Source organism: Typopeltis vanoorti, chromosome 8 (genome assembly GCF_054136105.1).
Source record: "Typopeltis vanoorti isolate ZY-2024b chromosome 8, IOZ_Tvanoo_1.0, whole genome shotgun sequence".
NCBI classification, from domain to species: Eukaryota; Metazoa; Arthropoda; class Arachnida; order Uropygi; family Thelyphonidae; genus Typopeltis; species Typopeltis vanoorti.
In genome coordinates, this window is record NC_143556.1 from 106,455,183 (window position 1) to 106,471,472 (window position 16,290).

At 34.6% G+C, this 16,290-nt stretch overlaps 1 protein-coding gene across 10 annotated transcripts in view; it reads left to right on the plus strand.

Annotated features, from left to right (window-relative positions):
- Positions 1-16,290, plus strand: part of LOC150104251 (uncharacterized) — a 1,804,220-nt gene that overhangs the window by 1,533,326 nt on the left and 254,604 nt on the right. For 9 of the 10 annotated variants that reach the window (XM_090396244.1, XM_090396248.1, XM_090396245.1 and 6 more), the window contains one exon: positions 13,878-14,063. The exons of the other annotated variant lie outside the window; for it this stretch is intronic. In XM_090396244.1, coding sequence (XP_090252370.1) covers positions 13,878-14,063 — 186 coding nt within the window. The remainder of the gene's footprint in view (positions 1-13,877; positions 14,064-16,290) is intronic. 10 annotated transcript variants of the gene reach the window in all.

Consider the following 16,290-nt stretch of genomic DNA (forward strand, 5'->3'; position numbering starts at 1 on the left):
GCTTTTCACATAATATTTACTTCACGTTCATTACTTTCATTTAACATCATTCATTACTAATAAACTCATTCACTACTCTAAAAGAAAGTTTTTAAATCACTTATGCCCTTGTTAACTATATTCTTATACTTTTTCTTTTGGGGTGGGTGACTCCTTATCCCATCACATACGGAGTGATTTCATTTACTATAAAAAAAAAATTAAAAAAACTTTAGTAACTTGTGTTTCTGTTTCATCACCTCTTTTTTGCCTGTCAGCCAAACTTTATAACCCACAAACCAGTTACCATTTTCATTTGGACAAAATGTCATCATTTGGAGTACACACACACACACACACACACACACACACACACACACACATATATATGTGTGTGTGTGTGTGTACTCCAAATATATATATATATATATATATATTTTTTTTTTTTTTTCCAGAATTCATTTTTACTCGGAATATTATGAAAAAGCTTTAATGACTGATACCAAGAGATAAAAAGATGACATGATATATTTGAAAAGATACTACTAGTACACTAGTTTCGTTGAATTGATCAACATCTTTAGGTATCACAATCAGAGAAGTATATAAAGAATTACAGACTTAAAATTGTAATAACAGAACAAGTGCAAAAAGACTAGCGTATTTGAAAACAAAATGCGAGCTTGAGTTCCAAACAAACATATACTACGCGCTGTCGCAAGTGCACCAGTACTGAACAGAGGCAACGTGTGCATCAGATTTCTCTAGATTCTTCTCATATCAACAGCAACAACCTGAGTTTCAATCTCTCTCTCTCTGACGCATACGTTGCCTCTGTTCAGTACTGGCACACTCGCGACAGCACGTAGTATACGTTTGTTTGGAACTCAAGCTTGCATTTTGTTTTCAAACACGCTACTGTCTTTTTGTACTTGTTCTGTTATTACAATTTTAAGTCTCTGTAATTCTTTATATTCTTCTTTGATTGTGATACCTGAAGATGTTGATCAATTCAACGAAACTAGTGTACTAGTAGTATCTTTTCAAATATATCATGTCATCTCTCGGTATCAGTCATTAAAGCTTTTTCATATATATATATATATATAATTTATAATGACCTCTTAGAACAAAAGGTTATTATTATTATTATTACTAACATCTAACCTCCATGAAGTCAGAGACTCATCATGGGAGATACACATTATTGCATGCAATGCTCATCCAACCGTGCTTTAAACTGATTCAGTGCGTCTACATTCACAACACACTCAGGCAATGCATTCCACTCACCAACCACTCTCCATGCAAAGAACCTTTTATTCCCTCCTCTGCTCACACCCTCCTTATTCAGTTTCCAGCGATGGCCTCTTGTTCTACCCATCCCTCTCCCATTCTATGAAAAATCTCTTCCATGTCAACTTGATAACAATCCCTGACTAGCTTATATGTCTCAATCACATCCCCCCCCCTTCCTCCTATTCACGAGGCTCTGCAATTTACATTATCTCATTCTGTCCTCGTGCTTCACATTCCAAAGAATCTTCTCTGAACCCTTTCCAACATATCCTCATCACCATGAAAACCCAGTGACCAGATCTGTGCATAGTAATCCATATGAGGCCTGATCAAGGCCTCATATGGATTACTGTGCACAGATTTTATCTCTGCATGTCAAGGTACTCTGCATCATTGAAATTATCTGATGTGACATCTTCACAACTTGTGCAATGCGGTCCCTGAATTTCAGATCCTTGTCCACCATCACTCCCAGATCTCTCATCTCATCTACTTCCTTTAAAGTTTCCCCCACCAAGTTTATACTTTGTATCCCATTGTTGCTTACCAAATCTCAAAACCTTATACTTTGTAACATTGGTTTTCAATTCCACTTACCTGCCCATTCTGCAAGCTATTCAAGTCCTCTTGTAAGGCCATAACATCTGCTTGACTCTTCATTGCTCCTCCCCAGTTTTGCATGATCTGCAAACAGCTGCATATCTCTAGTTACCCATCCCAATATCATTAACATACAAAATGAACAACAACACCTCCAAAACTGACCCCTGCGGCACACCACTACTGACCTTTCTCTTTCGGGATACCACACCCTCATATATAACTTTCTGAAGCTATGTGGATAGAATCCCATGTTCTTGAGATTTTTAGACTATCATTATGTGGAATGGAAGAGAATGAAGTGCTCACCAATGAGAATAGTAGTAATGTGAGAGATAAAGAGATCAGCATAGGAATGGAAAGGATCGGAATGTGAATGAGGATGTTGAACTTGAGTGGATATATGGTGTAAGCAGTGATTGGGCAAGAATGGTGGGGAAATTGTGCACATGCCAGGAGTATCAGAAATAAGGGAAATGAAATTGTTTCACTGATTAAGTTTATTCACCCCAAAATCATTGAAATGAGTGAAACATGGTTGAATTGAAGATGATATCCTGAAGGAATAGAAATGAAAAGGTACAGTGTTTTTTGCAAAAATAGAAAGGACAAGAAGGGAGGGGAGTCCTGCTTATGATTGCAGGGAAATTCATCCACATAAGGTAGTTATGCAAGAGGGAAATAGTGGCAGTGTGGTGTGAAGTGGAGGTTGACAGGAAGGGATATTTAGTTGGATGTTGCTGTAGGCCAGGGAATGTGCAGGGAAATGAGGAAGAAATGTGTAAGCAACTTGGATTAGTGAACAAGGGAAGGATGATTATTAATTTTATGGGTGATTATTTTAATTATGGTGGTATAGACTGGAATGAAGAGATAGCCTTTAGGAATAAGGAAAATGAATTTCTCAAGTTCCTGAGCGAGACAACTATCACAAGCAGTGTGTAAAGGAGGGCACACAAGGATCGGGAGTCATTTCATCAAAGGATGTAATTGTTAGTGGGTTTTGAACTTCCCTCCAGTTGCTAAGAGTGATCATGAAGTGATTACCTGAGTTCTGGCTAACCATATGAAGACTTCTTGTGAAAAAAATATTTATGTGGAATTACAAGGCTGATGGAATGGTGACAAAGAAATATTTAACAGCATCAATGTGTGAATATCCCAAAAGTCAAAAGCTAAATAAGGTAGGTGGAAAATGGATAAATGAGGGGATTAAATGTGAAATCTGGAAGAAGAAGAAGATGGTACTTTGGAGATAGCATGAAATGAATAATGGTAATAATCAGTTGCAAGAAAAGTATAAAGAGCAGGCAACAGAAGTGACTCAGTTGGTAAGGGCTACAAAAGTGTAGTACGAGCAGAAACTATCAAATCACACCAAGAAAAATCCTCAGGAGTGTTTTTGATATGTGATAAGTAGAAAGAAAATTTATTATACTAAGATGATGTTAATGGATGGAAGTGGGAGATTAGTAACTGCTGCTGAGGACATAGTTCAGGCATTCAGTGAGCATTTCATCAGAGTTTTCATCCTCAGTGTGGAATCAGAAGTTCAAATGTAGAGAATGAAATGAATGAGAGAAATGGTGGATGAGCAAGAGGTGTGTATGAGGAGTTAAGTAAGCTAGATGTCAATAAGGCAATAGAACATATCACCTCTTGTCTTCAGTGAATGTTAAAAGGAGATAGCATCAGCCTTATTCTACCTGCTTAACAAGAGTTGTAATAGCACAAGTCTCAAAGGAGTGGAAGGAAAGTGAAACTGTTCCACTTCACAAAGGTTGTGATAAAAAGCTACAAATTATAGGCCGATCTGCATATCTGGGGTTCTAGATATTTGACAGGTTTGTGAGATCTAGGATACAAAAGTGGGTTGGTAATAGTGGTATTCTTTGTACTTCTCAGTATAGGTTTGTTAAAGGAAGGTCATGTTTTACCAAATTGCTTATGTACTATAACAAGGTGATGAATGTGTTGGACAAGAGAAATGCATACACAGTGCTGTACTTATATTTCCAAAAGGCATTTAATAAATTGCCACAACACAAGTTGGTAACTAAACTGAAGCAGATGGGATTGGATGGTAGATTAGTGAGTTTGATATGCAATGGGTTCTCATATGTGTGTCAACACATTGTGTAGCGGCAGTTATAGTATCCGAGAAGAGGAAAGTCACTAATGGTGTTCCAAAGTGGTTTGGGGACTATTGTTATTTAATTTGTATATTAATGATATTGGGATGGGTTTAACTGGTTTTGCAGATGATGCAACTGTGGAGAGTGATGAGGAATCAAGCAGATTCTGTGGCCTTACAGGAGGATTTGAATAGATTGTATGAGTGGACAATGGTATGGAAGTGCCATTTCAATGTTTCCAAATATGCAGTTCTAAAATTTGGTAGGCAATAATGGGATGCAAAGTATACTTGGAGGAAGTTGAGGAGACAAGAGACCTTGGAGTGGTGGTGGACAAGGTTCTGAAATTCAGAGGTCATGTTGCACAAGTTGTGAAGTTGTCACATTGAATAATGAAAATGATGCAGAGGACCTTAACATGCAGAAATAAAGGAGTTCTGGTTCCATTCTATAAGTCCTTGATCAGGCCTCATGTGCATTAGTTTGCACAGATTTTGTCCAGTGGTTTTCATGGTAATCAGGATATAATGGAAAGGGTCCAATGAAGACTGATCAAAAGTAATAACTGGCCTTTGGGATGTGAGATATTAAGACAGATTGAGGGAATGCAATTTGCAAAGCCTTGTGAATAGGAGGAGGAGAGAAGGGCATTGATTGATACATTTAAATTGGTAAAGGGTTACCAGGTTAATGTGGAAGCAATTTTTCATAGAATGGTGGAAGGGGTCAGAACAAGGGGACATCCCTGGTACCTGTATAAAGAGGGTGTGTGAGCAGATGCATAAGAAACCAGTCATTTATGAATGTGTTCTTTGCATAGAGAGTAGTTGGTGAGCAGACTGTGTTGCCTGATGCGTGATGAAAGTAGATAATTTGAATGAGTTTAAAGCACAGTTTTGATGGTCTTTGTGTGTAATAGTGTGTGTGCTTCCTGTGATGATTCTTTTGACTCCATGGAGGTCTGGTGTTAATAATAATAATAAATTGTAATTAGAGAGCATGCGTGACATCAAATGCATAAAGCTTGAAGAATTAGTCATTGTTATTAAGTCGCGTTTTATAATTTTTTGCGTAATTTAATTCTGCTAAACTTAATGAATTTAATAGATTTTCCCAAATGTCTTTTAATATTATTCCCTGGTTTCTATTGAATGGTTTGAAGTTGAGAAAAATCATGTGCTAACCCTGAGGCGTCTGTTCTATTATTATTGACATCTCCAACATGTTCCTTCTTTCAGATTTCTAGGTTTCGTGAAGTTTGGCCGATGTAAGTCAGTCCACACATACATGGTATGCTGTAAACACCTGCATATTTGTAGAAAGCGATTCTATCCTTAGGGGGATCTTAATAACTGTCGTGTAGTTATGGTAGGTTTAAAAACAACTCTGATGTTAAAAGGCTTCATAATTCTTGCTATTTTGGTGGAGACTGAGCCTGCATAGGGTATTACGATGGATGATACGTACTATGTCGCCAGAGGTTCTTGTTGTTGGAGGTTGTTTCTGTAGAGAATTTTATTAATTATATTTTGAGGATAACCATTAAGTGATAGAGTTTTTGATATAAGGGAAAGCTCAGCACATACGTCTTTTTCTTCTGTGATGATATTTTTAACTCTGTTTTTTAGCATATGTATAATGTTAAGTTTCTGTCCATAGTGATGATTGGATGTAAAATGGAGATAAAGTTATTTTTAACCTTTCGGACTACAGTCTTTCAAAACAAGAATCAGAAATTAAAAAAAAAAAGGTTTTAACTTTTCTATTGCTCCTAATCATATCCCCAAAATAGACTTTATATGTAATATTGAGAAAGGTTTTTCTCTACTCTCAGAGACAATAGCAAACGAAATAAGATTCAAAAGTACAATCATCTTCTCTACAGCAAAAACTGCCGAAACAGAATATTACACTCTCCACAAAGAAAGCAATTTTGAACTTAAAACAAAACAAAGACATTATTGCAATTAAGGCAGGCAAAGATCGGGACTTTTCTATCTGATCAGTCTACATATCAAATATTAGAGAAAGATCCAACCAAGAAAAACCACGAGACCAATTTTTTGTTTCGCAATATGAATAGATGGCCTCAAGATTTACAAAGAAAATTAAAATCTTTACATCCATTGACACTGCGCCTATATGGTGTACATAAAGATGAGGTTCCGCTCTGCCTGATCGTAGATGGCAGATACTCTCCTACATACCTACTAGCCAAACACTTTGCTAGCCTATTAAAAGAGAAGATAAGGAAATCAGCTTCATATATAAAGAATTCTCAACACTTCTTTGAAAAACTTAATAACATTAATATGTCCAACACAGACATACTGACAAGTGTGGATGTGGTCTCTTTGTTCACAAATGTACCAGTTGAAGAAGTCATTGAGATTATAAAAGATCTCTTTCCAAATGATATTACGCAGCTCTTCTGCCACTGCCTCAAGTCCAGCTACTTTAAAGTAAACAACGTAGTATATCAACAACTAGAAGGCTTAGCCATGGGCAGTCCCCCGTCTCCACTGTGTGCAGATCTGTTCATGGAAAAATTAGAAAATGATATCCTAGCAAAAATAAATCCAAAACCATCAGTCTGGTGGAGGTATGTTGATGATGTGTTCATTATCTGGAAAGACAAGGAAGATACCTTACATGAGTTCCTCCAAAAAATAAACTCTTTCCATCATAAAATTAAATTCATATTAGAATTGGAAAATAACCATCAATTACCCTTTTTGGATGTACTAGTTAAAAAACAAGATAATGGAAAAATCAAACTTATAATCTATCGTAAACCTACAGATACTGGACGTTATCTCCATTTTACATCCAATCATCACTATGCACAGAAACTTAGCATCATACATATGCTAAAAAACAGAGTTAAAAATATCATCACAAAAGAAAAAAAGTACGTGCTGAGCTTTCCCTTATATCAAACACTCTATCACTTAATGGTTATCCTCAAAATATAATTAATAAAATTCTCTATAGAAACAACCTCCAACAATAACCTCTGGTGGCACAGTACGTATCATCATCGTAATATCCTATGCAGGCTCAATCTCCACCAAAATAGCAAGAATTATGAAGCCTTTTAACATCAGAGTTGTTTTTAAACCTGCCATAACTACACGACAGTTATTAAGATCCCCTAAGGATAGCATTGCTTTCTACAAATATGCAGGTGTTTACAGTATACCATGTACATGTGGACTGACTTACAGTGGCCAAACTTCATGAAGCCTAGAGATCCGAAAGAAGGAACATGTCGGAGATGTCAATAATAATAGAACAGACACCTCAGGGTTAGCACATCATTTCTCAACTTCAAACCATTCAATAGATTGGGACAACAGCTCCATGATATATATATCGAAGAGGATTACAGATGTAGAGCCTTTAAAGAAGCTGCAGTAGTCCTACGGACAGAAAATAACCTTAGTAGAAACCAGGGAATAATATTAAAAGACATTTGGGAAAACCTATTAAATTCATTAAGTTTAGCAGAATTAAATTACGTGAAAAATTATAAAACGCAACTTAATAACAATGACTAAGTCTTCATGCTTTATGCGTTTGATGTCACGCGTGCTCTTCAATTTGTTTAACTGTTTTTTAAGTCGTTACTGCATTCTTTTGTTTTTGCATTTAATATTAATAAATTGTAATAATAATTATTATTATTATTGTTAAGATTAGGGTAGTTGATTAGAATTTCAAAAGCCTTCTTAAATTTGCACTCATACCAAGTTTTGGTGTGATGTAATTCAGGTGGCTTTCCAGTCAGTTCTATGTAAAGTATCCAGATCATGATAAGAAAGGCCAGATCTTCCATTGTTATTAAATTTAATGTATTGTTTATGTTCCTTTTTCCAAATAGGAACTGTGCATTCAGTTATGCAGTTTCCTTCCTTTCCTGGAGTACATTGAGTGCAGGTGCACTCAGTATACTTCAGGGGGGAAGGAGATCCTTGGAGGAGTTGAATAAGTTTTTTAATTATTTGTGTAGTATTCTGTTTATTTTATGTTATCCCTTTAATGTATGGAATGGCTACAGTTTAATTGTGATCTATTTTTAGTATTAGGTGCATGCAGTCTTGAGAAGAATTTTGTTGATAGCATTTTTGCTATAGTCATTTTTAGGAAGAAAGTATTGCTGATAATTTTTAATTCATGCTTGTGTTTTGCTCACTGGAGCAAATCTTTACAGCCCTGTATTTTAGTGTGTGTTAATGACATCTGACAACTAATTTTTGTGCCGAGTAGTGGTAAGAGTTTATGTGTATATATTGTCCAGTATGTGCATGCTTACAGTAAACAGTAAAGTAAAATGACTGCCGGAAGAGTGATGTGTGACAAGTATATCCTTAATGGAAGTGAATTCTTACTTTCAATTTCAGTTGTGAATTGTATGTGTTGTGTTGTTGATTCAGGTAGCTAAGGAGGGTGTCTAAAGCCTGATGGCCATGGGGCCAAATAACAAAAATATTGTAAACATACCTAAGTCAGAGTTTGGGTTTTAAAGTAAAGGAATCTAGAAAACATTGCTCAAAAGCTTCCATATAAAAGTTAGCAATGTGGGGGAAGGAATAATGGTAAGCTCATGGTTGTACCCTCTTAATTGTACCGTATGAATTCTCTCAGCTACTCCTACATCTCCAAGAAACATGTAACATGTGCGACTTAATCCTTCAAGATGTGATCATATGAAAGCCCTATAATGGGGAATAATGACTTCCTTATCCCTGCTGCTCATTGTTTCATCACATGATTCTTTGAGGTATTTTTCTCACTTTTGTGATATTTTCTTTGAACTGCAACTCTCTCTCTCTTTCCACCATTACTCTAAATCCTTAGATTCATCAGTTTCTTGCAGTTGGGTTCTACATAATACACAGCCTATTTGATTGTTGGCTGAGGTATTTCTTTCTTTTCTGAACATTCAAATAGTGCAGAGCACACACACACACACACACACACACACACACACACACACACACACACACACACACACACACACACACACACACACACACACACACACACACACACAGGAACCAGTATCCTAGAGGCTCAATGTTATTACTTTTCAAAATTGTTTATATTGTTTTATTTACTGTTGAAATTTATAAACAATATATTTGTTGTAATTGTTTGAGAAAAAATTCTTGCACAAAGAATTTGATACAGATTTCAAAACTATGCAATTTTATCACCATACATTTATAGAGGAACTTTAAAGCTATTAGGATTGTTTCTGTTGCTTATTATATATACCATATTTTTGAAATTGGACCCTTTTATTTTAATAACAAAAATGAATTTAAAAAAAAGGATGCATATATATGTATACATATGCACCACTTTATATATATATATATATATTTGATTAAAGTTTATAAGGCAAAACACTGGAATAAGTTGATAACATTAATTTACCTAGTAACACGACATTTCATCCCAATTGCACAGGATTTCTTCAGGTGTAAATAAACAAACTAGTAGACAAAACAGTGAGGACTAACAAAGATGACAACTGTTATACAGTTATACAAAAGAGACTGATGTTATTTTTTAAAAATTATTTCTAATTGTTCCAAATGTTCTGCATGTTTATGCATTCACGTGAACATTCTATATATATATATATTAACTCAAAGAAATCACATAGTTCTTAAAAAATCGTATTAATTTTAAGTAACACATTTACCATAATATTAGGTAATTAAATTGTAATATAGAATAATATTATAAGTACTAGAAATAATGAATAATAAAAATCATTAAAAGAAAAGTATGTATATTTTTTATAAACATATGTATTATGACAGTAACGTATAAAGAATATGATACATAAGCATTGATATTATTTTGACTTTGTTTCCATTATTTATTTGTTTGTTTATTTATTTATTTATTTACTTATGAAACACAATCACAGTATACATCTGAGAGCTTAATAAGTTGAATGATATGCACAGCAAAATCCAAACTCGCAAAATTAAATTATAAATACTGATATTTAACCCTATTTATTCTAAATACAAAAAATATGAACTATGTGCATTCCCACTGATTCCCGCTGTATGTTTGACTGAATGAGGCCTGTGTGTGCTTGATATTTTGGTGGCATCCTTGTAGGATGTCTGAATAACACACTTGCCTTTCCTATGAACACACTTTCAGACAGTGAAAAGAAATTCAAGTTACTACTTCAGCCTCCTTCTGTGCACTGCCAGCCAGAACCAACAGCAGTTATTTCTGCTGCAGTTACAACCAGCCTTGAGGAACAAACTACATCTTTAATTTCTGCTTCAGATACCATGGAAGTTATGAGCAATGATATGAATAAGAAACCAAATTTTTCTTCACCTGTAAATTATAAACAAGAAGATACACAAGAAATTTCATTGATAGAATCAAAAAACATTACATCACCTTCTACACGAATAAAGAAAGAAATTGATCCAGTCTTCATTACTGAAGATTTGTTGTCAACAATTAATTACTCATCATCATTCCAACCTGATGACAAAAGCATAAGTCCTATAGCTGTTTTTGCAGTACTTCCTGGTACTATCCACAGAGATGGAATGGAATGTTTAATTAAGACATATGATGCACCAGCTATGCAAAAGCCTGATATGCCTTATTCTCGCTATTCTAATAGTTCATATGTTATAGGAGACTTGCAGAGGAATATGGAATCAAAATCATCATCAGAGGAACTTCCTGATCTTACACTGCTGAGTACCAAGAAAAGACTAATGCAATCAGAGAGCGAGTCATTTATTTCAAATCATTTAAAATCTAATACAGTAGACCATTTTGAAAAGGAATCGCCTGTTGTTAATGGTTTTACACGTTACTCTTTTAACGAAGTTAATCAGAACACAGCTATTCCTATCGTGCAGACAGAATTCTTGGTGCCAGTTTTTCAAGCACCAGAAGTTTTAATGTGGGGAAATGAAGCTGCTATTAGTTATACAGATGGAGTTATGGAAAACTTAATTATGAGTGAAACATCTGAAATTGCCACAAGTCCCATATCTGAATATATGTTGGACACAGGAGTTGGTACCGAATCTCCTGTTACTACAGATACAGCTTGTAGCCCTTTTTATCCTGACACTAAATCAACTGGTGTAAGTCCAGCTGATTCTGCTGCTGAAATCTCATTTCCAAAAGAAGATTCTTTTACTCAAACAACTATTATCAATACTGTATCTACTTTTACAAGTCCTGTAGATAGTTTGGTTTCATTACAATTTTCAAGTGCAGGTCAATTTTCTGAAATTGAAATTAAGTCTAATGGTCAAGATATAGGTACACTTGAGACTCCAACAATCGAAATAGATGATAATGACTTTGATCCCATATTGGTGGTTGAAAATGAAAACTGTATGAAGCACAAAGGTGCTGGTGACATTCCAGATTTTCATATAGAGGAATTACCAGATGACTCCTTACATTTGTATACTTCATCTTTATTAAAAGATTATAAAATGAGAAATGACACTGTTGAAGATGAAAAATTAAATAAAGTAAAAATTCAAGAAGTTCATAAAAATAAAGTACTGAAACTGAAAGATAAACTGACAAGTCTAGAAGTAGCACAGGAAGTGTTTCCTATTCAGGAAACACAAATGTTTAATTGTGAAAGGAATACAGATGTTAAACAGCAGTCAAGTATACATTATGAACCCAAAAAACAAGGAGTATGTTTTCATATTGTTAAGAACGATCTGAAACTTAACAACTTAAAAAATTCAGAAATCTCTCAAAAGATTCTATCAGATAAGATGAATGAAAGTGAAAATAAGGAATATTCATTGTATATAAAAAAACACTTTTCTGATTCATTAGTAGCTTTGGATGATTCTTTCAAAAAAACTGAATACAGTGGGCTAGACAAAACATTACATGTTTTTCATAATAATGAATTATCATCAGAATATCGTCATTCAGGTTCAAATTTAGCTGAATGTGTATCTTCAACTATGGCTTTGTCAGAATCATTGTCATTAACTGAAGTATCAGAAATGATAAAAGGTATACATTCACAAATAGTACAGTTGAGAGATACACTGGATTCAAAAAAATCACTTATGCAAACAATTACTGATACCACTGAATTTAAGGAAAGAGAAATTGATGTCCAAATACATTCACCATTTAATGTAGCAAACCAGTTGACACACAGTATTTCTTTTATTCCTCTGTCTAGTGCAAATTTTGAACTAGAATTCCTTTATGACAAAAAAAAGAAATTACATGACTTTCATTCTTCTTCAGAAAGTGGTCATTTATTACCTTCAGAAAAAGATAATACTGAATTTAATTGTACGAATATATCTAATACTCTTGGGCATCAAGACACTCAAAACACAACAGAGAGTTCGAACAGTAAAATATGCAAAAAATTTCCTGTTCCGAAAACTAGTCAGTTTCCTGGATTGCAGAAAACTATATCATGTTTTGAAGATGGTAAAAAATATTTCCCTTTTTACCATATATCAGATGCCAATTCTGATCTTGGATCTGTTTCTTCTTCTTGTATTCTGTGCAATAATGAAACATCTAGAGAATATGAAACTTCTCTGATAAGAAATTCATCTGAATTGTCATCACATTTTTGTATACAGAATTCTTTCTGTAAACATGATACAGAAATTAATGGTTTATCAGATGATACCCATATCAATATTATGCCTAGTGTATGTGAAACTTCTGTACCAGCGTTTGAAAAATATGAAAATGAACAGTCCATACATCATCTACCTGATAAACTTAAGATGAAAAGTACAAATGAAACTATAAGAGACAAAGACATGATGAATGTACTTCAAGCTCCAATATTATGTGAAGATGTTGTCCAAAATGACAGTTTTCATAGTAGTCATAAGAGGACATCTTCAATGGTGTTATGTCCAAGTATAAAAGAAAGTAAATACTTTACCATAACAGAGTTCAATGCTGTAAATGCTAAAAATGTAATAAATTTAGAAGGTACAAAACAAGATCCAAGTTTGGCATTAAATAGGATTCCAGTTTTTCCAATTTTAGATTATAATAAAATTTCAAAAGAGCTTTCTGTTAAGGAAAATAAACTAGAATTAAATCAGTTTGCAATACCATTTTCCTCATGTGATTTCTATAATGCAAAAACAGAAGAAATTAATGATCAAGCACAAATACCAATAGATGTCATCACTTTAAAAGAATCATCTAATATCACATCACTGACTGATGAAGGGTATGTGGATGAACACATAAATGCAAATATATGTGGAATTACTTCTCTAGAAAAAGGTACATGTGAAAGTATCCAAGGAAATATGTATGGTTCAAAACATTTGAAACAGATTGGCATTCTCTCTGATCAAAAAGAAAGTTTGTCATCAGGAGAAGAGATCAGTCCACTGTTATCCGAAACAGCTCAAAAAGTGTATAATAATGAATTGGATGTTTCTGTTAATGTAAAAGATTCATTATTTTTTGATCCTGATGATATAATCATTCCAAAAGAAATTCAAAGGGAAGAAAACACGGATAATATAGAAGAGCTAATGCAAACAGAAGAGACTGTCATCAAAGACTTTTCTAGAAATAAATCTGTTCCCATCATAAATTATACTAAATCTAATGTTTCAAAAATACCATTGGAAAATATAAAAGTAATCAATAAGACACCAGTACCATTTGGTGAAATTATCATACAGCCACCTTCCCTTTCTGATATTGAATCATTTTCTGCAGCAGTAGATAAAATTTTCAGTGAAGTTGAACAGGAAAAGTATATTACAAGCTCTATGTCTGAGCAATATTTATTTAGTAATGAAACTCTAATTACTGATCCAGAATCTGACTGGAGTGTTAAGAGGCCAGACTCACAAGCAACAGATGAAGACAAACTAATTATGGTTTCTGAAGCAATGGTTGTTACTGACAGAAGAGAGTTATCATATCCCCAGCCATCACAAACATCAAAACGAAAGACTGTTACCACTCTAAAGTGTGCTGAAACTCCTCATACAGTAACTGAAGGTAAGAATATCAATCTAAGCTTTTAATTTTATCTCGGTGATTTAAGAAATATATGATGAAATTATTTTATAGCATATTTTTTTGAAGTGCTCTGCACAGTTAATATATTAACAATGACGAATGTGCATGAAAATATTTTGGTGCATGTTGCATATTATAAATGTCTAGTAAGTGCACTTTTAAAATAAATAAATAAATTATGATGCTTTGCTGGTACCTGCTGTGCACCATAAAAACTGTTCTGCTTTCACGTTTAATTTTTTAATATATTTTTATATTCATAGATGTTTATGCACATATAAGCTAAATAAATTTAGGTTTCATGGCCATAACACTACATTTTTTTTTTGATGCTTATTTAAAATAATCAACAATTTTATGACAATGTCTGTAAATTAATTATCAGCTGACCTTATGATTTCAAGACTTACTAGAAGAGACACACATAAACCATTTCCAACAGTATGCAGAATTCTAGAACACTGTAGCTAGCTCGTGAATTGCCATTTCATGTTAAATGGCTCCATATAAGGGCTAAAACCTTTTCTGCCATATCAAACAAAAGAAAATACATATACTTGAACAGATAAAATACATGTAACTGATGATCTTTAGTTGCTTCAGTCTTCTGAGGTTGAGATAAATAGGACAAGATATCTAATATAATGTTTGAGAAGCTTGAAAATGTAAAAGGTGACATTAGAATCACCATTTCCAGTATTAAGCCAAAAGTCAAAAAGAAATTGTTTTAATTTGACTAGTTTCATGAAAAATGCTTTATTATTATTATTATCAACACCCGGCCTCCATGCAGTCAGAGACTCATCGTGGGAGGTATTGCATACAATGCTCATCCATCACGTCTTAAACTGATTCAGTGTGTCCATATCCACAACACACTCAGGCAATGCATTCCGCTCACCAGCCACCCTCCATGCAAAGAACCTGCTTCTCACTCCTTTGCTTACAGCCTCCAGCAATGGCCTCTTGTTCTACTTCCTTCTCCACTTCTATGAAAAATCTCTTCCATGTCTACCTGATAACAACCCCTGACCAGTTTATGTGTCTCAATCATATTCCCCCTCTTCCTCCTATTCACGAGGCTCTGCAACTTACATTCCCTCAATTTGTTCTTGTACTCCACATTCCAAAGACCACTGACCACCTTTGTGAATCTTCTTTGTACCCTTTCCAACATATCCTCGTCACCATGAAAACCCAGTGACCAAATCTGTGCACAATAATCCATATGAGGCCTGATCAAGGCCTTATACAATGGAATCATAACCTCTCTATTTCTGCATGTCAGGGTTCTCCGCATCATTGCCATTATTCGATGTGATGTCTTCACAACTTGTGCAATGTGACCCCCTGAATTTCAGGTCCTTGTCTCTCATCTCCTCTACTTCAGTCAAAGTTTCCCCACCAAGTGTATACTTTGCATCCCATTGTTGCTTACCAAATCTCAAAACCTTACACTTTCTGATACCTATCTGACAGCTAGTCACTGATCCAACACAGAAGTCTGTTATCCAATCCCATCTCTTTCAATTTAATTAACAGCTTGTCATGTGGCAGTCTATCAAAAACCTTTGCAAAATCCAAGTACACCACTGTATATGCATCTCCTTTGTCCAAGCTATTTGTCACCTTGCTATAATACATAAGTAAGTTAGTGAAACATGATTTCCCCTTACCAAACCCGTGCTGATAACCACAGAGAATACCACTGTTACCAACCCATTTCTGTATCCTACTTCTCACCAATCTCTCCAGGACCTTCGCCACAACTCCAGATATACAGATCGGCCTGTAATTTGAAGCTACAGCCTTATCACTGCCTTTATGCAGTGGAACAATTTTAACCTCCTTCCACTCTCTCTTGGAACCTGTGCTGTTGCAAAACTCTTGTTAAACAGGCATGCCAATGCTACTGCCAGTTCCCTGGAACATTCCCTTAAGATGCATGGTGATATTTCATCAAATCTTATCGCCTTATTAACATCAAGGTTATTTATTTCCTCAAATACCCCCTGCTCACTCACAATTAAGCTATCCTCTCCTGTGTCCTCTACACTTAAGTTCCTTATGATTCCATCCTGATCAGGATGAAACACACTTATAAATTGATCACTGAATAACTCAGCAATGTCTTCTGCAGCAGTTACCATTCTACCACTTTCATCCCTTAACTTCATCCTTCCATGATCATTCTTCCTTCTACTTG